Source organism: Corella eumyota, chromosome 7 (genome assembly GCF_963082875.1).
Source record: "Corella eumyota chromosome 7, kaCorEumy4.1, whole genome shotgun sequence".
NCBI lineage: Eukaryota > Metazoa > Chordata > Ascidiacea > Phlebobranchia > Corellidae > Corella > Corella eumyota.
Window position 1 is genome coordinate 4,610,231 of NC_137496.1, and position 22,387 is coordinate 4,632,617.

General features: G+C 32.6%; 2 protein-coding genes across 2 annotated transcripts; one reads left to right on the plus strand and one right to left on the minus strand.

Moving 5' to 3' along the window:
- Positions 1-56: 56 nt before the first annotated feature.
- LOC145759049 (importin-4-like) lies at positions 57-21,461 on the plus strand. Its single transcript, XM_082572779.1, has 26 exons — positions 57-195; positions 403-521; positions 1,005-1,230; positions 1,616-1,795; positions 2,465-2,530; positions 3,118-3,219; positions 3,316-3,399; positions 3,926-4,081; positions 4,492-4,545; positions 4,869-4,978; positions 5,421-5,529; positions 6,343-6,481; positions 7,177-7,290; positions 7,680-7,817; positions 8,367-8,490; positions 8,956-9,067; positions 9,925-10,021; positions 10,717-10,853; positions 11,317-11,419; positions 12,137-12,291; positions 18,056-18,139; positions 18,308-18,430; positions 18,602-18,732; positions 19,196-19,409; positions 19,665-19,842; positions 20,484-21,461. Exons 1-26 carry the CDS (start codon positions 100-102, stop codon positions 20,606-20,608), a joined length of 3,276 nt encoding a protein of 1,091 aa, XP_082428905.1. The 5' UTR covers positions 57-99; the 3' UTR covers positions 20,609-21,461.
- LOC145759051 (uncharacterized) lies at positions 13,939-15,235 on the minus strand. Its single transcript, XM_082572781.1, has 3 exons — positions 14,961-15,235; positions 14,539-14,802; positions 13,939-14,222 (listed from the first exon to the last, which is right to left on the minus strand). Exons 1-3 carry the CDS (start codon positions 15,116-15,118, stop codon positions 14,039-14,041), a joined length of 606 nt encoding a protein of 201 aa, XP_082428907.1. The 5' UTR covers positions 15,119-15,235; the 3' UTR covers positions 13,939-14,038.
- Positions 21,462-22,387: the final 926 nt, after the last annotated feature.

Genomic DNA, 22,387 nt, shown 5'->3' on the forward strand with positions numbered 1-22,387 from the left:
TGAAACAGCGTTTAAAAAACTGCAAAATTTTGAAGATATTTATCAATTTTTAAAGGAGTTAACATTTATATAAAATATATTTATCTTATATAAAAAAACATGCCTGGATTAACTGATGCAAATCAAGAACTATCTCAACATCTAAGCAATGTCTTGTGCAAATTTCAGGAACCCAATAACGAAGTTATTGAAAAAGTAAGCAAAATAGTACTATGACAGTATACAGATAAATTCAAATGTGTATCTGTAAAATAAAAAGACTCTTCTGACAGTCGTAAAATAGAGTTTTTTGAATTATTTATATAAATATTTTATCCAAAACTTATGTTTAAATTAAATTTATTTATCTGTTTCTAAATCTTCATTTTTTAACCAGCATATTGAATTAAATTGTTTTAATAGGCAACAAATGAACTAAGAGAACTCAGCAAACATTCTTCTTTTCTATCTTCTCTATTTTTTGTGGTGGTCAATGACAATTTAAGTCAAGTTCGGCAACTGGCAGCAATTGTTTTTCGAAGGTCAGTAAACATTTATGGTATGTATAAATATAAAAGATTGAAATTTGTATATTTTTGTGGTATTTTATTACTGAAATTTAACATTTAATACTTTACTAAAGTGCTGAACAAATAAAGGGAAAATAAAATATTAATGTATATATATGAATTAAAACCTGCAGTGTGGTGTAATGGTTTAAACACATGGCTTCCAAGTAATGGGTTTGATTCCCACTGCTTCCATACTATAGCTTACTCAAGTAAGTCATGTAAACGGTACAAACTTATGCTAAGCTCAAAAACCTTAAAAAAGTAAAATTATGGGGTAATATGATCAGTAATAACTTGATCTGTCAAAGTTATTTTGAGACTGGGTCGGGGTAACAAAAGTTTTCATGACCCTATGTTAAGACTGTGAAGTTGACTATTTTACATTGGAAATAAAAATAGAAAAATTGTTTTTATTTATGCTGAATTAAAGTTTATATTTAAAATATTGTTTAGGAAAATAGGGAAGAGTTGGAAATCGTTGGAGGATCCTGCTCAGCTTGCTGTTAGACTTGCAGTATTACAACAGCTAACTGTAGAGCCGGATGTTACAGTTTCCCGTTCTATTATGCAGGTTATCGGAATTATTTCAAAGTATGAGATGGCAAAGGAAAGGGGTTGGCCAGAATTGCTCAATCTAGTTGGGGAGTGTGTTAAAAGTAATGATGCTAAACGCAAAGAGGTATGTATACATGTTTTTATATAAATGTAAATGTGGGTTTAGTGACTATGTCATAGGATGCTTATTATCTTTATATGTATATAAACAATAATACCGATGTCATTTTTTAAATCATGAAATTGATTTTGTCATTTTTTGTATGTTGCATTAATGTTATATTTATTGTATTATATATATATATTTTTTATTTATTTATTTTCTTTATCATGCGAAAAACCAAAATAAATAAATAAAAATAGAGTGTTTTGAAAGGGTTAAATATTGCTTAATTTACATTACCGAAATTGAATTTAAATTAAAAAAAAATTTTGGCTAAAAATGTTATTTGACTATTTTTATTATTTTTTATAGCTACTTTAATTTTTGAGTATTTTTATGATTTTAGTGTGGCATACATCTTTTAAGTGTCGTCTGTGAGTCATCATATGATAATTTAGAGGAACATTACAATGCCATTCTTTCGCTAATATCAGAAAGTCTTGATTCCAGAGAAAATTTAGAAGCTGCTTACTATGCTGTCAAAGCATTCAATTCACTGGTGCCCTATTTTGGAGATGACCAGGCCGTAAGTGTACTCAAAAATGATTCAAACTTTTAACAATATTTTGCCTTACGATGTATTTTCGTATAGGACAATATTTTTTTTTAAGTATATATTTAAAAAACTACATTTTAATATTTTTTGTAACTTAATTGAACCGGCAGCGTGGTGTAGTGGTAAGAACACTTGCTACACCACACATGAGGTCGTGGGTTCAATCCCCACTGAGCTCATGCTGTAGCGCCCTTGAGTAAGACGCTATAAACGGTACGAACTTCTGCTAAGCTAGCACTTAATCAGCAGCATTATTATCAGGCAATTAAAATCTATAATATTTGAAACTGCTAGGGCAACTCGAGACTGGGTCAGAGTAACTGATGTTACTCTACGTTTAAGTCGCGCATTCAACTTTCCCACATCGAGGATAAAGATATGTACAAAAAAAAAAAAGATATATATACAAAAAATAATTATAATAATTGTTTTCTAGTAATCCATGATTTAGAAACAACTTCACACCCTAAATATAGGGTTTATGTTTTTACCTAATAATTTCTTACCAGTTTATAGAATTTAAACCTAAGATATAAGTATTGGTATAAAGTTGAGTAATTTATGACAAATGCAATGCATATAAATGTAGGTATTTTATTATTAATTTTAAATTATTATTTTATATTTTTTCTTATACAGAGGTTAGTGAGGACACTGGTGCCTAAAACTGTTGCTGTGATCAAGTTACTTTTGGAAACAGATGAGGTAATTGAAGTTAACAAAGTTTAAAATTAAAAATCAAAGTTTACTAAAAGTTTTGGTTTTATGTTAATTTAACTAAAAACAACTCAATCCAAGGGCAACTTAAACTGAAAACTTTTCAGCTTTCAGGCAGCATGGTGTAATAGTCAATACCATTTGGTTTTAATTGGCAGCATGGTATAATGGTTAGAACACTTGGCTTCACTACATGAGTTCTTTGGTTCGATTACTGCTGCTCTCATGCTGTAGTACCCTTAAGTAAATCGCTATAAACAGTAAAAACTTCTGCTAAGCCAACATTTAATCTGCTGTTTAAATATTATAATTTATAATATCCCAAACTGCCAAAGGCAATTCGAAACTGGATCGGAGTAACTGATGTTACTCTATGTTTAGATCGTGGTGAAGTCGACCTTACTACATCAAGTATAAATATAAAAAAAATCTGACATAGTAACCCTTTTTACCCGTTTGGGTTAAGTCTCCCTAAATTAACCAGTTACTAAATGTTACTTTAAGTGACAAAGAGTATGTAAAAATGAAGAAATGTTTGAATATTTTATTATTAATAATGTTTATTTTATTTTTAGTCAAGAGCTGCGGAAATTATCGAGGTTTTTGAAGGTCTGATTGAAACTGAAGTTTCCTTTATTGCACCTTTTGTGAAGGACTTGGTCTTGTTTTCGTTGGAGGTTAGAATTACATATATATTTAAACAACTTTTTGTAAATTTTTTTCACCAGCTTTTTAATATATATTTATATAAATTATTAAATTTTTTGATTAAGATCACAAGTAATACAGAGTTAGAGGATGAAACAAGAGTGAGAAGTCTATCTCTTTTACAATGGATTATAAAGCTTAAGAAAAAGGTAAAATATGTAGTTTTTTATCAAAAACTTGGGTATTATTGATATGAAGCATACACGGCATAAACTAAGGTTAAATTTTAAATACAGTTAGTACCTTTACTCAAGGTGGCTCTGACCTGAAAGCTGTGGAAATTGAACCTAGGACCTTAAAAAGTAATGCCCAAGTCCCCTTAAAAATAATCCATCATTGCCAAAACTCTAGTAACCGATGATTATTTTGAAATTTTTTATACAACTCAAATAATACTAAAGTACAAGATGCAAAAAGTTGGGTGAACATAATATCGATTTCACGTTATCCCTAGGCATTTTAGGTTTATACTGAATTCCCTGCTTTCCTCATCCAACAGTAAATTCCAAAAGTTTTATCCCTTTGACATTCCACAAATTTTTGTTAATAGGCGGGTACATACATTGCTACACTATTCTGCATTCCATACTTCAGTAATCTGTTTCTGCTAATTAAAAAGTTGAATCAAATTGCCAAGGTATAAAATTATTTAAACCTTTACTCTAATTGCTTCAGGCGATTTTAAAGCACAACCTTATTGAAGCAATCCTTAACGTTTTGTGCCCGATAATTATTTCTCCAATTGATGATCTCACAGACGAAGCTGATGACGCTTTGGGGTTCATTGGGGACTCAGTCGAAAATCAAACCCCCCTTGCTACAGCATTACAGGTAAAAATTCTAATGTTAAATTTTGTTACTAATTTTTTAGCTAGGGGTAATATACAACTATAACTTTGTAAAATTTTTTTAATTGTATTTATTTATTCTTGATGTGGAAAGGTTGGCTTAACGTATAAACATAGGGTAACATTAGTTATCCCACCGTCCCTACGCTAGTCTTGAGTTGCCTATGGCAAGATATTAAAAATATAATTGCCTGATAATTAAGCTTCCGATTAAGTTTTGGCTTAGCAGGAGTTCATACTGTTTATAGTGACTTACTCAATGACGCTACAGCATGAAAGCATCAGGAATCAAACGTAGAACCTCATGTAGTGAAGCCAATGTGTTTCAACCACTACACCATGCTGTCATTTAGATATAGTGTTTTATACGTAATTTGTTTAATAACATTTCAGGTGATTGATGAAATGGCCTTGCATCTACCCCCAGAAAAATTATACTCCAAAATTGTGAGTTTACTAAATTAAATTTAACCTAAAATGGATTTTTTTGTAATAAACACTTCACTATTAAATGACTTTACCATTGTAATTAGTGTTTATTGTAGATAGAAAAATCATTTAGTAGGCATTTAATGGTAATTTTTTACTCTAACCCAGTCTTAGGTTGCCTTTAACAATTTAATATATTAAAATAATTGTTGTGTTTGGCTAGAAGTATATATTAGCGCTCTACTTAAGATGTATTAGAAAAAAATTGGATTTTTTTCACTAGTTTTAGTTTTTTAAACATTGTTTGTTAGTTTATAATTTTTTTATTGTTTGGTTTTTAGATGCCATTTATTCAATCCTGTGCTTCAAGTGACCGGGATTGCCATAAAAGAGGATTGATGTTTACACTTGCTTGTTTATCGGAAGGGACTGCTGAATACATTAAAAACAAGTAAAAAATTTTAAACAAAAAATGATGTTATTGTTATTTATATCTGCTAAAATATAATGAGGTTAATAACAACCAAAACTTGCACCGGCAACATGGTATTGTAGTGGTCAGAGCATTTGGCTTCACTTTATGGGGTCTGGGTTTTATCTCCACTACTGAACTCCTGTTTACTACTGAACTCCTGGCATGAACTCCTGTTTAGTCAACACTTAATCAGCAGCTTAATTATCAGGCAGTTATAATTCATAACATCTCAAACTGTCAAAGGCAACTTAAGACTAGGTCGGGATAACCGATTTTACTTTCTCATCGGGGATAAATACAAAAAAAGCACTCTTGAGATTAGGTCGGGGCAACAAAATTTAATTAATTGGTAACAAAATTAATATTTTATTATTTTTTTGGATTGTAAACTTTAATGGCTTAGTTTCATGTTTTATAGCCACTTGCATCCTTTTCTTGAGATAGTATGCAGAGGAGCAACAGACCCTAATATGAGAGTGAGAAATGCTGCTATGTTTGCTATTGGCCAATTCTCTGAACATTTACAAGTAAGTTTAAAAGTGCACTATAGTTTTTTAATTTTTTTTTACGAAATAACGGGTCGCTATTCGCTAAAAGCGAATCGTTTTTTGAAATTAGCGAATCGTTTTTTACAAATATATTAGAAATACCGAATCAATTAAAATAGGTTCAGGCAATAATAAAACTTTTGTGTGTATTTGTGTATTTTTACGATCTATTTTTAACCGGTTTCGCACTAATTTAATTACATCATCATAATCCTGCGTAAATGTAAGTTACTATAGGTCATTTAATAACAATAACTTTTCATGTTTTGGCAATGCGTAAATTTAGCTTCCGAGATCGTTTAGTTGTTGCGCAATTTTTTAAATACATAACACAGGTTTAAAGTAATCAAAAATGTCTCGTTTTTCGTGCGAAATATTCTTAACGATTGTTTAACAATACGTTACATTTTAAAAATGCCACGCAACGCGTCAAGTGTTATCAAAAAACGAAGATTATGACTTGGACCTAATTATTGCTCTAAAAATTCAACCTCATTTTTAGCGAATCGTTTTTTAAACGTTAATTCGTACCCTGTATAATTAATCTCGATGTGGGAAGTTCACTTCACGACCTAAACATAAAATAACATCAGTTACCTCGACCCAGGCTTAAGTTTCTTTCGCTGTTTGGATTATAGATTAAAGGTGTCCGCTAATTATGCTGCTGAGTAAGTGCTGACTTAGCAGGAGTTTGTACTGTTTATAGCGCTTTACTCAAGGGCACTACATGATAAGAGCAGTGAATAAATAAATATAAAGCTGTCAATTTATTTTGTTTATACTTTTCTACAGCCTGACGTAAGTCAATTTGCTGCTGAAATCATGCCCATTCTATTTACTACCCTTCAACAGGTAGGCCCGGTAGAATGTAAAAGAGGATCAGGAATTACAAAAGCTTATTACGCGCTGGAGAATTTTGTTGAAAATCTAGGTTCGATTTGCACTTGAAAAATTTAATTAAATGCTAAATGCTTTTGTGTAAAAAATTATTATTTTTAGCATGTTTTATACCATGTTAATAGGTTTATATTTTTTTTTGTTGCATTACTATATTATAACAGTTATATTTATGCTATTGTTTTAGTAATCGCAACAAAAAATTTTAGTGCAACAAGAAATTAAAACATAACTTGTCATAGTAATAGCAACTTATTGGTAAAAGAAACTATTGTTCATGGTTTTTTGAATTTTTTTTTTGTATATATCTTTATCCTCGATGTGGGAAAGTCGAGTGCGCGACTTAAACATAGAGTAACATCAGTTACTCCGACCCAGTCTCGAGTTGCCTGTGGCAGTTTGGGATATTATAGATTATAATTGCCCGATAATTATACTGCTGATTAAGCGCTGGCTCAGCAGGAGTTCGTACTGTTTATAGCGCCTTACTCAAGAGCGCTACAGCATGGGGTCAGTGGGGATTGAAGGTTTGAATATTATCTTAAATGTGATATGTTATTATAATTTTATTGGGTAATTTTATTGTAGGCTGTTGTGACATTTTAAGATATTTGTAGATGCTGCGTTCAAGAGCTAATAGCGTGGCATTGGTGCGACTCAAACCCGAAACCTTTAAGCTTGTAATCTGATGCCATGACAGTTTATTTAGTTTTTTGTGCTATTTTTTAGAGTCGAATATTCTTCCTTACCTTGAACAACTCATGGTTCACTTGCTTAACTCTCTAAGGACCTCTAGTGACCTCCACACAAAAGAATTGGTTGTCAGCGGAATTGGAGCAGTCGGTATACTATAAAATTTTTTATTTTTATTTATTTTTGATATGGAAAAATCATCTACACGACCTTAACATAGAGTAACATTATTTACCCCAACCCAGTCTCGGGCTGTCCTCGTCAGTTGGGATTCTATAGATAATCTTTGTCTGATAATAAAATTGCTAATTCAGTAGGAGTTCATACCATTTATAGCGCCTTAGTTAAGGACCCTACAGCATGAGAGCAGTGGGGATCAAACCCAGGACCTCATGTAGTGAAGCCAAGTTTTATTACCATAGTTAGTAAATTACTTATTTTTCTACATATTAAAAAAAATGAAGGCAAATAAATTGTTCAGTTTACAAACTAAATTTTAGATTAAAAGGAGTTTATTTAAATTTAATATTTTTTTATAGCGAATGCTGCGAAAGAAAATCTTCTTCCCTATTTGCCTGACATTTTATCTCTATTACAAAACTGCCTGTCTACCATCGAAAACAACAACACTGAAAAAGATGATGATGAATTAAGTGTATTACATACCCAAGCTTTAGGTAATTATCTGCCTTTAAATTTTGTTTAAATAAGTTTGTATACCTCTTTTTTTTCGATGTAGAAACTTCACGACCTAAACTTAAAGTAACGTCAGTTACTCAAACCCAGTCTCAAGTTGCCTTTGGCAGTTTTGGGATATTATAGATTATAATTACTCGATCATCATCATCTTAAAGAAAATTAAATTTAAGTTTTTTTAAGTTTAATTTTTTTTTATTTTTTATATCTTTATCTTTGATGTGGGAAAGTCGAATGCGCGACTTAAGCATAGAGTAACAACTGTTACTGCAACCCACTCTCGAGTTGCCTTTAGCAGTTTGGGATATTATAGATTATAATTACTCGATAATTATGCTTCTGATTAAATGCTGGCTTAGCAGGAGTCCACCTTCTATAACGCCTTACTTAAGGGCACTACAGCATGAATGCAGTGGCAATCGAACCCAGGACCTCATGTATATCGTAAAGTTTTTAATTTCATACTTTCAATATATTTCAGTTCCTATATGCTAATTATTTCGAATATTCTTTATTAGTTTATTGTTTAGATACACTTGGAGTCTTAGTAAGAACACTGGGTAAAAATAATTTGCAGTTAGCAGAAGATTGTATGAAACTTGGAATGAATTTGGTAGCCGCGAAAAATAACGACCCAGACTTAAGACGCTCAGCGTAAGTATTACGTATTTTATTTTTGACAATAATAGGTTTGTATTTTATCGGTGCGGCTTGAACTCAAAATCTTTTGACTCGTATAGTCTAATGCCATGACTGCTATACCATACTACCAGTATTACTTTTGTTATTTTTAACTTATTTCACTTACAAATATCTGCCGTTGTATAGTGGTTGAAACACTTGGTTTTTTCATGTAAGGCCCGGGGTTTGATCCCCACTGATTTCATTTGGTACCTTTTTTTTAAATGGCGCCCCAAACTGTACAAGCCCCTGCTATTGTAAAAACATGGCTAAAAAATAAAAAAAAGTATGACATTTTGTGAAACCATAAAAATACCACTGCCTTTTTTAACGGCATTTTTTTAATTTGTCTATTAAATTTAAATATCATTTATTTATAACACTTTATAATGTTAAGGCAAATTAAAAATTAACACCAGAATTGCAATGTTATTTTAGTTACGGGTTATTCGCGGCTGTAGCTTCTGTAGTAGGAGAGGGGATTGAACCATTTCTTCCTGTTATTGTTGAAACTATGCTAGAGTCGGTTCAATCTACTGAAGGCATTGTGGTAAGTGTAGTTTTATGGTTTTGGGTTTTAAATATTTATTTAATTTTAATATTTTTTTAACTTTTATCCTTGATGTGGAGGGGTTGATTTAACAGCCCAAATATTACAGCAGTTACCCTGACCCAGTCAGTTACCCTAACCCAGTCTCGAGTTGCCTTTGTCAGTTTGGGATATTATAGATTAATATTGCCCATAATTATACTGCTGATTAAGTATTGGCTTAGCAGGAAGTTTTCGATTTCATACTCTAAATGCTTGATAATTATAAGCTAGTTATCGAACACAAGGCTTCATGTAGAGAAATCTAGTGTTCTGACCACTACACCAATCTGCCAGTAAATTTGTTACCCCGACCCAGTTTCTTAGGTGTTTTTGTATAATATTAACTTGGGTATTCACCCAGCAATTGTTTTTTAAGGCAGGCATTGTAATTAAAGTACTGTTAGTGCCTTTCTAAAGGGCATTTTTTTTTGTATATTTCTTAATCTTTGATGTGGGAAAGTCGAATGCGCGACTTAAACATAGAGTAACATCAGTTACTCCGACCTAGTCTCGAGTTGCCAGTGGCAGTTTGGTATATTATAGATTTTAATTGCCCTAAAATTATGCTGCTAATTAAGTGCTGGCTCAGCAGGAGTTTATACCGTTTATACCGCCTTACTCAAAAAAAAAAACAACATGAGATCAGTGGGGATTGAACCCACGACCTTATGTGTGGTGTAACAAGTGTTGTTACCACTACACCACGCTGCCGGTTCGCCATTAAAACATTAGTACCTAACTCTTAACCATTCTGTAGTACTCAATGTCTACATCACTACACTAAATAAATTTAAAGCTGTTTCTTTTTTAATTAGGCTCATTTTACTGAAGAAACTGACATGCCGACGGGCCTTGCAAACTTTTCGTTTTTCGACGATTCGGAAGAAACGGAAAACGACGTTGATGATGAAGGTTTGTTTTTTGTTTTTTTGGTGTAGTGGTAAGAACACTTGCTACACCACACTTGAGGTCGAGGGTTCATTCCCCACTGATCTCATGCTGTAGCGCCCTTGAGTAAGGCGCTATAAGCGGTATGAGCTCATGCTGAGCCAGCACTTGATCAGCAGCATAATTATTGGGCAATTATAATCTATAATTTCCCAAACTACCACAGGCACCTCGAGACTGGGTCGGAGTAACTGATGTTATTCTATGTTTAAGTCGCGCGTTCAACTTTTCCACATCGAGGATAAAGATATATACAAAAAAAATGTATGTAGTACCGAAATAGCAAAGGCATCTTCGGCAGCGTGGTGTAGTGGTTAGAACACTTAGCTTCACTACATGAAGTTTTTGGTTCGATTCCCACTGCTCATATGCTGTAGGGTCCTTATGTAAGGCTATAAATAGTATGAACTCCCGCTGATCCAGCACTTAATCAGCAGATTAATTATGTGGCAAATATAATCAATAACATTTCAAATTGTCTAAAGCAACTCGAGACTGGGTCGAGGTAACTGATGTTACCCTATTTTTAGGTCGTGAAGTCGACCTTTCCAAATCGAGGATGAATAAACAATATTAAACAAACCTAAAAAGTAAGGTTTACGTCTAAGAAAAATTAATAAACTCAATTTAAAAATTAAAATTATGTTTTTTTTAAATAGATGATGAACTACTGGACGGATTTTCCGTAGAGAATTCGTATATGGATGAGAAGTCAGATGCCTGCGAATCGCTCGGCGATTTAGCAAAACATTCACGAAATGCTTTTAAACCTTATTTACAGAAGTGCTTTGATGAAGTAAGTTTTTATCAATAATAAACAAGCTACTATAAAGTTTAATTTACTTTTCATAAAAACAATTTTTTTTGGAATTGCCGAGGTTTGAACCCTAAACCTCTTAAACAGTTAATTAGCATTTTACGACTGTTGGCAAATTTTTGATTTTCTGAATTTAACTTTTTTTGTTTAAAGCTTCGTATATTATTATTAAACTAGTGACGGTATTGGGTATCACTACATAAGGCTTTGGGTTCGATTCCCGCAGCCTCCAACTATTGTTGTCCTTAAGTAAAATTCTATACGCAGTACTTACCTTATCCTAGCCGTAATATCAATACGTAGTTTAACTATAATATACCAAAAATATTCAAACTTTTAAAGGCAACTCACTAGCAGATATAACTTATGTAAATATTTTCTAATGCCGTCAAATTGGTATTTTTCAGCGAGGACAAATTATTAAAAATTAAATTGATTTCAGATTTTTAAGCAAGTCGATTACCCTCATTCTGATGTAAGAAAATCAGCGATTGCATCATGCGGTCAATTCGTTGCCACTTCGTACCAACTACAACATGAAACTTGTACGTATATATATATATATTTTTTGTATATATCTTTATCCTCGATGTGGGAAAGTCGAATGCGCGACTTAAACATAGAGTAACATAAGTTACTCCGACCCAGTTTCGAGTTGCCTGTGGCAGTTTGGGATATTATAGAGACTATAATTGCCCGGTTATTATGCTGCTGATTAAATGCTGGCTCAGCAGGAATTCATACCGTTTATAGTGCCTTACTCAAAGGCGCTACAGCATGAGATCAGTGGGGATTGAACCCTCGACCTCATGTGTGGTGTAGCAAGTGTTCTTACCACTACACCACGTTGCCGGTATATATATTTGCTTTTAAGTATTTTTAAAATATTGTGCTGTTTGTAAACGCCTGTTTTAGGGCCAAAGATTTTGGCTGTGGTGCGATTCGAACTCTGGACGTTTTGGACCGTAACCCGTAACAGTAACAACATAAAACTTGTATGTTTATTTATTGAAATTTTCGGTCTCTTTCAAAATACTTTCTAAAACGCTTTTTTTTTAAGGTCAAATAATATGGCTGTGCTGGGATTCGAAATCGGGACCTCATACCAAATACGACATACAACTTCTACGTTTAATATTTACATTTAAAATTAAAAAAAAATAGTTTTGCTGTGGTGCGAATCGAACCCGGGGCCTTTCGGTTCGTAACTCTGTGTGTTGCTTCGGGCTATGCCGTTTCGATAAATTTCAATTTTTTTTTAGTCTCGAGTTTTCTGTCGCAAATTTTTCCCGTTATCTGTAAGACGATTATCGAAGACGTCGAACGACTCGTCGTCATGACAACGATTATTACGATGAAGGAATTGGTGGAAACATGCGGTGTTCATTCCTTTGCCGACCAGCATAAAGACTTGCAAGTAAATTCCATTTTTTTATTAGCTGTCAGTCTAGGGGTCAAGGGTTCGAATCTCACTGCCTCCAAGTGGTGTTTTTGGGTAAGATGCTAAGGGGCTTACCCTTGCTTAGCCCAATACAGCCTTAATATGGGTAAATATTGTAACTCGTTTCCTGTATTGGGTTTTCCTACTCGCAACTGCTGGAAAACAGTTCAAAAGGGGGACGCTACGAAAGGAGGCAGTGGGAATCAAACTCTAGACCTCATTCAATAGAAAAACAGTGAAAAAAGGTGGTAAAAAATGACGCTACAAATTAAATGGGCAAAAGTGACGCTGCGACAGGAGAGCAGCGGGGATCGAACCCTGTACCTTTTTTGGTGAAAAACCGGTAAAAAATTGACGCTACGGCAATTAAAAAATGACTCTACGATGGAACGGCGTTGGGGATTGAACCCCGGACCTCATTCAGTTATGCTAACAGCTTTAACCTTCCCGCTGAGGTGTCGTTTTTTTAAATTGTTTTTTTTTTTTTTTTTTTAAAAGAAGAAGCGAAAATTTTGGCAAAACAAATGTGGTACTTGTTGACAATTGGTCATATGACATTATAGTGTGGGCGTAGAAATCGGTCAGTTATGTGTATATAATAATAACGTTGTTATGTAACGCACCCTATTAACGTGTGACTAATAGGTACCCAGAATTAAAGCCAGTTTCTTTTTCTTTTATTATTTGTTTTCATATTTTATTAATCTACGGTCTAAATTCGGCCAATATGCACACGAAATGGTTTTATATATATATATGTATATATATAGGGTTAAATATATCAATTTATTTATTGATTGTCTACTTATAGGTTAAATTTAATTTGTTATGCTACTACAATATGCTTCGTTTTGTTATTGGGTATAAATTTACTCGAGAGTTAAATACTTCCGTCGCAACAAGAGGTTTTATTTATATATTCAAAAAGCATTTACTCAACTAGTTATTAAAGGGGAAATGAACTGATTATTAAAGGGGAAATGAACTGATTATTAAAGGGGAAATGAACTAATTATTAAAGGGAAACTGAACTAAAATTTTAAATGTTGTTTTTTTGAACTGTTCGGACTTTAAAATTTTTTTTTTATTTAAATTAGATGCAAAAAATTATTTTTAAAATAAACTTTTAATAAAACTTTTTTTTTAGGAGGGGAGGGGGCTATTTCATTTCGATAAATATTTGTGTGATTTTTGCAAATTTTTATTGCGCAACATTTACCGCTGTAGAACCTAAAACAAACAAACGTCAACCCGCGTTGCGTAATGGTCGCGTCCGGTCACGTGACCTGACGCGGGCCGCGTCATTCCAAGCAACGAAATTTAAGTAATGTGATTATTTATTACAGTTGCAATGTACAAAAACTTAAAACAGAAATAAAATTGATAGAAAAATAAATGAAATATAAAAATAGATAATTTTTTTTAGAAAAGCATGCCTATTTTGACAAAGACGATAAATATTTTGGTAAAAATAGTTAAAAAATAAATAATATAAAATAGTTAAAAAATAAATATATAAGCACGGTTAATTGTATAAAAATATAAATAGATAAGAAGTATATAAAACATACAAAAAGTCACAGTGCATAAATAAATACAGTGAACAACATTTTAATTACAGATTGCTATAATGTTATTTTTTTTAATATAAATTTTCTAATTTTTTTAAAAAAATTTTTGATTTTCTTTTTTGGGGGGGTAAGGGGTAAAAATTTGTTTGAACTTAAATGCCGCACCGGTAACCTAACGCAATGGGTCTAACGTCCACTGTTGTCGGGAATTTTACTGCTACTCTATGTCGGATTGGCAAGCTTCTAAGATTAACATTTTCGTACCAAGTTCCGTCTTGCCTTTGCGACATACATCCAGTGCAAAGATTTGTTGCAGTCAGTAAAGTTTTCGGTTCTCTAAAAAAAGAATTTAAATCAAATTTTAATTTTTTTTTAAATTTTTTTTTGAGGGGATTTAAAAAAAAGTCAAAATGGAAAGAACGGCCATTTCCTTTAGGCGCCCAATCGTAATAGTCGTTTTTTTTTGTTGCAACACAATTAATTGTTAGGGAACTAAAAAGGGTGCATTTCAAAGAGTGGAAAATTATATAAAAAAAATTATTCTTACAAAAGTACAATCGGAAAAAATATTTCGAATAAAAAAAAGGCGATCGAAAAAAATAATTCGAAAAAAAAAATCGAAAAAAAATAATAATGTTTTTGCCAAATTTACCTTTCGTCGTCGAAATTTTCTTCCCATATCCAAGGCGACAAACTGAGCCGGCTGACGTTATGATGAGTGTTAAAATATTCCTGATTAAATTGTGGGCATGGAGGAATGCCGGTCGAACGGCGTCTTCTTTTTTTGGCTATTTCGTTGCCATCTGCATCGTGCGTAACTTTAACGACGGGAATCGTTTCACGGAACTTAGGGTCGGCATTCATTCGGTGGATTGTGTTGATGTATTCGTGGCAAACTAAGTCGCTGTCTCCGCACCTTTAAAAAAAAATTAAAATTGAATTTAAAAAAAAAAAAATTAAAATTTTTTTTTAATTTTTTGAAGTTCTACTCGATAACGATTTAAATAAATTAAAACTGGAATGGATTAATCGATTTCTTTTTAAGTAACTAAAAATTAAAAATTCATTGCCTACCTTATTCCTAAGTCGCTCACAAATTCTGTCTCCAAGCTTCCAAGGTCAAAGCTCGCCGAGTCGATCATTTTTTTAAGCAACGAAGCGTTTGCAATTTGTGCCAAAATAAATGTTAATAAACATTTTCCGAGCATATTCTTTGATAATTCGAACTTCATTGTTTTTGCTGTTATATTCTTCGCTTTTATATTGATATATTTTATTTTCTTTTTATTAAATTCTTATATTTTTTAAATTCTCGTTGAATTGCTTTTGTTCTACCTCTTGCTTGTAACTTTGGCTGATTCAAGATTTTTAATGTGTTCTAAAATCATTGAATCGGGTCTATATATGCCAATCCGAAACTATTTAATTCTAATCTATACCAGAAAAATTTGAGGGGATTCCCCCCTCAAAAACTTTTTTCCTTTTTTTCCCTCTCTCTCTCGTGCGCGAACGGCGTTGATCGATTGTCAATCAATACTACAATATTCTTAACCGAATTAAACAACTTTTGAGCACCTTTATCGTATTAACTTTTATCAAACGCTGTTTTTATTATCAAGATAAACAAAAATTAATAATATTCAAGCCACTACTATACTCAAATAGGGTGGAATTTGGCTAATATAATTACCTGTTAGTCATACTATATTTTACCACGGGAATTTTAGTTAGGGCCAAATGGTAATTTTTTGGTTGCCTACTCTAAATTATTAAGTCTAAGTTGTCGCAACTTCAATAAATTTACAAATACGTAATAAAAAATTAATATTCACAAATCATGATAAATATTTATTTATATTTTATTAAAATTTAAAAAAAAAATTTCAATGTTTTTTTTGTTTGAATTTTTGGGTCACGCATGTTGTCGGGTTCTAGACAAAACATAATTACACTACGGCTTTCGTAAATGTACTTAAACAATTAAACAAAAGCAATTTTACATAATAACTTAAAAAGAAACAATTTTATATAAAGATAGGGTTGGGGTAAGGGTACATATATTTAGGGTATGTATAGTGTTTAATGCTGTCTACAGATTGTACCTTTACAATGTGCGATCGTGTCTGCTAATTTACAACACACTAAGATAGAGTTGGGGTAAGGGTATATATATTTAAAGAATTAGATGATGTCTGCAAAACAACAAAGGTCTTGTCTGACGACTACTAATTAGCAACAAGCGTACTGCCTAATTTGAGACTTAATCGAACGTATAACTGTTTAATTAAACTATATTACACTAAAATATAGTAATTCATAGCGGGTGTATATTATTTATTGCATTTTATGTTAATTGTTACACTTTTAAAAGTAGAAAGAACGCATAAAAATTCGACACAAAACATAATTACACTACGGCCCATTTTTTTTTGTTACCCCGACCCAGTTTTAAATTGCATATTCCTAATTTTGAGTATTTGTAATTGTAATACCTAATGATTTTGAGTGTATCAACAAAAGGGAAAAAAACTCTAAAATATTTGCAAAAAATTACTTTTAATTAAAACGAATTTATTTTATTAATTCTCGTTAGAAATGTCTGAACTATTTTTGGCGCAAAAACAAATTTTCCAAAAATATTCTTGACAAGCTCTGCTCGATTTCTCACTGTTTGAGTAATTTTCCGTTTCCTTGGTCACGTGATCTGACGCATCGACGTAAATTTGCGACGCACGTGACGTAATCTTACGCATCACGTGTTTTCGCCAGGCCCAGACAGCAGTGAGGTTACTCATCCGCTGAAAAAAACTAAAAATAAACATTGCAAATAAACATTTTTCTAAAAATAAAAAGCCAGTTCTTTGCCAGAAACCAAAATTTCTTAAAACTTTCAATTTCAAAATCTTATTTTCTTTCGATTTTAATTTTTTTCGGATTAAATTTTTTTTTCGGAACTTCATTTTTTTTCAACATTGTGTGGGCGGCTGATAACATCAATAAGTAAGTGTGGCGTAATAATAACAAATTTCGTAATTCGAACTCGGTGTTACACTGCGTTACGAAATATATAGCGTTATGACGTCATAATTATGGGGGAGTTCAAATGAGTGACGCGTGGCGTACCGATTAACTTGTCATAATGCGCTAATTAATCTTGACTATTTCATCACAAGATACAATTCCTAACTGAACATCGATCTCGCGTCATTAATTAGAATCACACGATGCAATTTGTCAACAATACAATACTGTGACGTTACAAAAGTGGTCACGTGCTCGTTTTTTGCTCGAATTCGTGACCGGCCCGCGCCGAATCGAAACTCGCGCGAAAAACGCTTTTCGCGGAATCTCATTGGCTTGCGGAGCGCGCCAAACGAACGAAATTGCATTCTTTTCTGATGACGTCACAATCGCGTAGGCTCGAGGCGGGCTTGCGCATGAATATGCGCGGCGACGACACGAAGCCATGTCAAAGGTTCATGTTTTCTTGGAAAAAAGTACGACTTCGTTTAGGCCACGTGGTCTTTGTGACGTCATCGCCTTGCTTGTGACGTGCATTCAAATTGCCTCGGCCCAGTTGTTGCGAAAGCTGAAGGGTTTTTTACCAATCTATGGGTTTCGATTTTGCCCTACCAAATAAGGCACCGCTCGTCGTTTTACGATTGTTTGTTTTACATTCCTTTACCTCGCTGTCAAAGGCACGTGACGTTTTCGGAATCAAATTTCTTCTGCCGAAAAAAAGTACCGACTAGTTCATTTCTCTTTCGCCCTTGTACACAGTCCCACGCTGCAACTTTCAGTTGTTAGTTAGTTTGTTAGAACAAAAAGGAGAACGATTACTTTATTAGTTATTAAATGATGTATGTTAATAAATATTGGTTTACGTAATTCGTTATTTAGGGCTGTTTGTAATAAGAAAACGCCTTTTACCTTTTATATAAAATTTTTGTATCAAGTTAGGTCACCTTGAGTTCATATTGGTGGTTCGATCCCCGCTGACGGCATTTTTAGATATGTTTTATTTTTTGAATAAATAACATAAAAAACAAATTTAAAACTTTGTTAAATGAAAAATATTAAGAAATAATTTTCTAATTAATTTAAAGGCCGGACAATTTGATATTAAATTGGTAAAATAAAAATGTTTTAAAGTATTTATTTTTATACAGGTTCTTATGGAATCTTTGTTGAAAATTTTAAAACAGAAAACTGCTTGCCAGGACGATGATATTGAAGACGACGATGCTCAACAGGTCAAATTAAAAAAAAATGTCAGAAAAAATAATAAAAAAAAAATTTTCCAAAAAGTAAAATATCTAAAAAATATTTTTTTTTAAAACCCAATTTTGTGTAATTTTTATTTTTTTAAATTTATTTTTTTCAGAAAAAGCGACATTTATTAACAAAATTTATTTCTTTAGGCGGAATACGATGAAATGTTGGTAGAATATTGCGGAGAAATTTTTCCTGTTTTGGCGGAAAAATTAAAGTCGGATTTTCTGCCGTATTTTTACCCATGCTTGCCCACATTCCTGGCTAAATTGGTAAACATATAAAACCTCATTAAACAGAGAAAAAAATTTTTAAATCAAGTTTTAAATTTTTTTTTAAAATAAATTTAATCAAAATATTTTTTGTGCAATTTCATATACTATTCTCAATTTTTTAAATTTTAATTTCTTAGTTTTTTATTTTTTTTTTAATTATTTTTACAGAAGCCCACATGTACTGTAGCAGAAAGGTCTTTTAGCGCCGGGACGATTGCCGAAACAGTTGAAAAATTAGGACCCGGCGGGGCGAGCGAGTTACTTCAACACGTGGTACCGAGATTTATCCAACTATCAAGGTAAAGGCAAATTTTTTTCTTTATTTATTTATCCTTGATGTTTGAAGGTCGACTTCACGACCTAAACATAGAGTAACATAAGTTACCCTGACCCAGTCTCGAGTTGTTTTTGCCAATTTGGGATATTCAAAATTGTGCTTAATAATTAAGCTGCTGATTAAGTGTTGGCTCAGCAGTTGGTTATACCGTTTATGGCGTCTTACTTTAAGGCACCATGGAAGCAGTGGGGGTCAAACCCAGAACTTCATGTAGTGAAGGCAAGTGTTTTGATCACTACTATTATTAGAAAATGGTTTGTGACTATACACAGATTTGAATCTTAGGGTTTCGGGTTCGACCCGCACCAATTCCACACTATTTGCCCTTGGGTCCGGTGTTTATAGATATCTTAACCAAGTCCCAACTGCGCACCCGTAATTTAACTGAAATACCGAAAATCCCCCATAAAAATCTTCATTTTAAGGGACCCTCACACCGAAGTGCGCAACAACTCAATCTACGGTCTCGGGGTCCTGCTGGAAAACGGGGGCCCGGGCTCGATCGATCATTACCCCAAGGTCCTCGGCTGTCTGTCGGCGGCAATCAGCAAGGAAAAGTCCCGCCGAGTGTTGGACAACATTCTGGGGGCGATCGCGCGCATGATGCTAACCAACAAAGAACTTATTCCATTGGATCAGGTAAGGTTTATTTGCCGCGCATCGGATGACGAAACAATTTGTGACGTCACAGGGATGTTTAAGTGACGTAACGAATTCGGTTTATTGAACTTACAAATTCGATCCAGTGACGTAACAGAGTTGCTGATATGACGTCACAGATAATTAAAATAACGCCACGATCCTTTCAAATGACGTCACGAGTTTTTAAATGACGTCACGAACCTTTAAACAACGTCACAAACCTCTTAAATGACGTCACACACTTTCTTTCAGGTCCTCCCAGTTTTCTTTAGCCATCTCCCGCTTCAGGAAGATCACGATGAGGATAACGTCGTCTACGGTTGCCTGGCGACGCTCTTACAGGACAATGACGTCATGAAAAATCGACAGACCGTGACGAGCATCGTGGAAGCTTTCGCGCGAGACTCAGTAAACCAGGACGTAGCAGAAGGTAATGTAACGTTTTTTTTAATAACTTAAATTATTTTTTTACAAAACACAATTTTTTTTGAAAATTTGGTTAAAAAAAAATTAGACATCGCAGCGTAAGGTCATTGGTTCGATTCCCTGTGCCACCTTAATAAGTCAAGATAAAAAAAATATTTCTTGACTGCTTAAAGTAAAAAAATGTGTAATGTAACAAAATACTTGGGGTTTACATTTTTTTTATAAGCGGTCCATTGTTTATGTATTGCGCTATAGGCCCTTTATATGGGGCCTTTAAAAATTTCGATGCTTAATTTTTAATAAATAAAAAAGAAGAAAATTAATTTCGCCATGGAATTTTACAAAGTAAAAAAGATTTAGACCCTTTGATTTAAAAAGAAGAAGTTTTTATAGAATTTTCTAGTGGAACAAAAGGCATGATTCAAACATCAAAAATAGAAAAGTGGATTTTTTTTATATTTTTATATCACCTTATACGATCATAAGTCCACAATTTTGTAAGGCAAAGATTGTACTATTGTAAGCTATGCGAAAACGCCAGGAAAAATAATACGCCGTTGGTGCGGCTCGAACTCCGAACCTTTCGCCCCGTAACCAGACGTCATCATCCAATTCTCTTGAAAACAGCTTTTTCTTGATTTTTAGATGTCCGTAACTCAATCCAGGAGTCGCTGCGCAACTTGAGGTCACGTGACCCGTCTCTGACGTCACAAATATGCGAAAATCTAAAGCCGGAAGCCAGACAAGTCGTCGAAATTTTGCTTGCTTGAAAAAAAACTTGGAAAAAAAATGAAAATTAGGGAAATTTTTCTGAAAATAGAAAGACGACATTCCTAATCTGTTCTTGGAGTCATTTTAGTTGGGTTAAATTTTGTATTATTGGAAAATCTACCGATTTATTTATTGAAATAAAATGGGTTAGTTGGGCCATTTGTGTATAGATCACAACTTCAAAATCAAAGCCAAAGTTTTTGACATTATTTTCTTGTTTTTATTGTTGCATGCTGTATTAGGTATAGCATGATCTTTAAAACCTACCCTTTGTTTTACTTTAGCGCATGCTTTAATGGCTAAATGGTGTTTTTCTTTTTATTATGATTAAGGCTATAGGCTTTGCGCAATTTTTTTTGCTTATAGGTTTTACGTAAAGTTCAAAATGATAATAATCTTTTAGATTTAACTGAACTGCATGCGTACGGGTGTTTAGTAATTTCTGTTTTTTTTAGTGATTTTTTTCAAATATTGATTGACTTAAGGTTTAAGATATAATTCGGTAAAGATAAAAACAGTTAAATTTGTAAACGCGGAAAACAAGAAAGGGCGGAATACACAAAAAATTAGAATATAATTATAAATCCGTTTTTAAATTCATTAAAAAAATAAGTAGTAAAATATTATTTTTAATTATAGATTTTTTTGATTAATCAAAAAAATTATTTTTTTATTTTAAATCCATGTTTTAATTTAATGTTATTTCAAATTGGCCGAAATTTGGGTTATAGTTTTTGTGTGTTTTTGGTGACTGGTATTATGCTTATTTTATATCAAGCATTCAGTTGATATTTTATTTGTATGTTCCGAATTTATTTATTAACTTTTAAATCTTGTTTTTTTTAAGTTTTGCTTGCGAATTCTTCGTTATCAAAAAAAAATATTAAAAACAAAATTCTATAAATAGGTATTGCTTATTATAATAGATCGAAAGCTCTTTAATTAAAAAAATAGTTAACCACAATTTTAGTAACCGATTTTACTACAAAAATAGTTTATTTTTAATAATGAGTATAGCAGGCTATTTTAATTTCTTTCGGATATTTTTAAATAGACTTTATACCGGATGGTAGTTTAAACGGAAACGCTTTGAGTAATTTCATTTTTTGCTAGTTGCCTTTTGCGTTGTTAAATTAGGATGTTGAATTTGTCAATATATCAGGTGACGAAATTGCGTTTGAAGGTGATCGTCCTCTTTTAAAACTGCCGATAATTAAAATCGTAATTAATATGTAAATTACGAAACAGAAACTAAAGTTTTTTTCTAAATTTTGAGAATTCAAAAAAAAAAAAACGATTTCTTAACTAATAGTATATAAAATACAAAATTAAAATTTTTAAATGCAAAATAAGGCGGGAGATTTTTTAATAATGTTGCTAAAAACGATTGCAAGCATTTGCATACAAAATTTGCGACTGCAAAAAAGCATGTGACAACGTTTCAGCAATTAAAAATCTATACTTGACAATGCTGTAATGCATTGGCGAAATAAAATTCAAATTCCCAGAAACCCTCGCTAATTATTTGCAAAAAAAAATTAATCAGACTGCTTGCGTAATAGAGAAGGGTTACCTACGTAATTAGACACATAAACCGTACGATTGTTGTTGGATTGTCGCATTTTTCACTGGACAGAAACTGTGCCTAGACCTTTGATATTAAGACATTGTTAAAATTCTTGGCCAGAAACACATAACTACTGGCAATTCTAAAATAAACAAAAAAATTAACATACAAACTCGGGGTTTATTTACGTTCGACACGCTTTTAATTAATT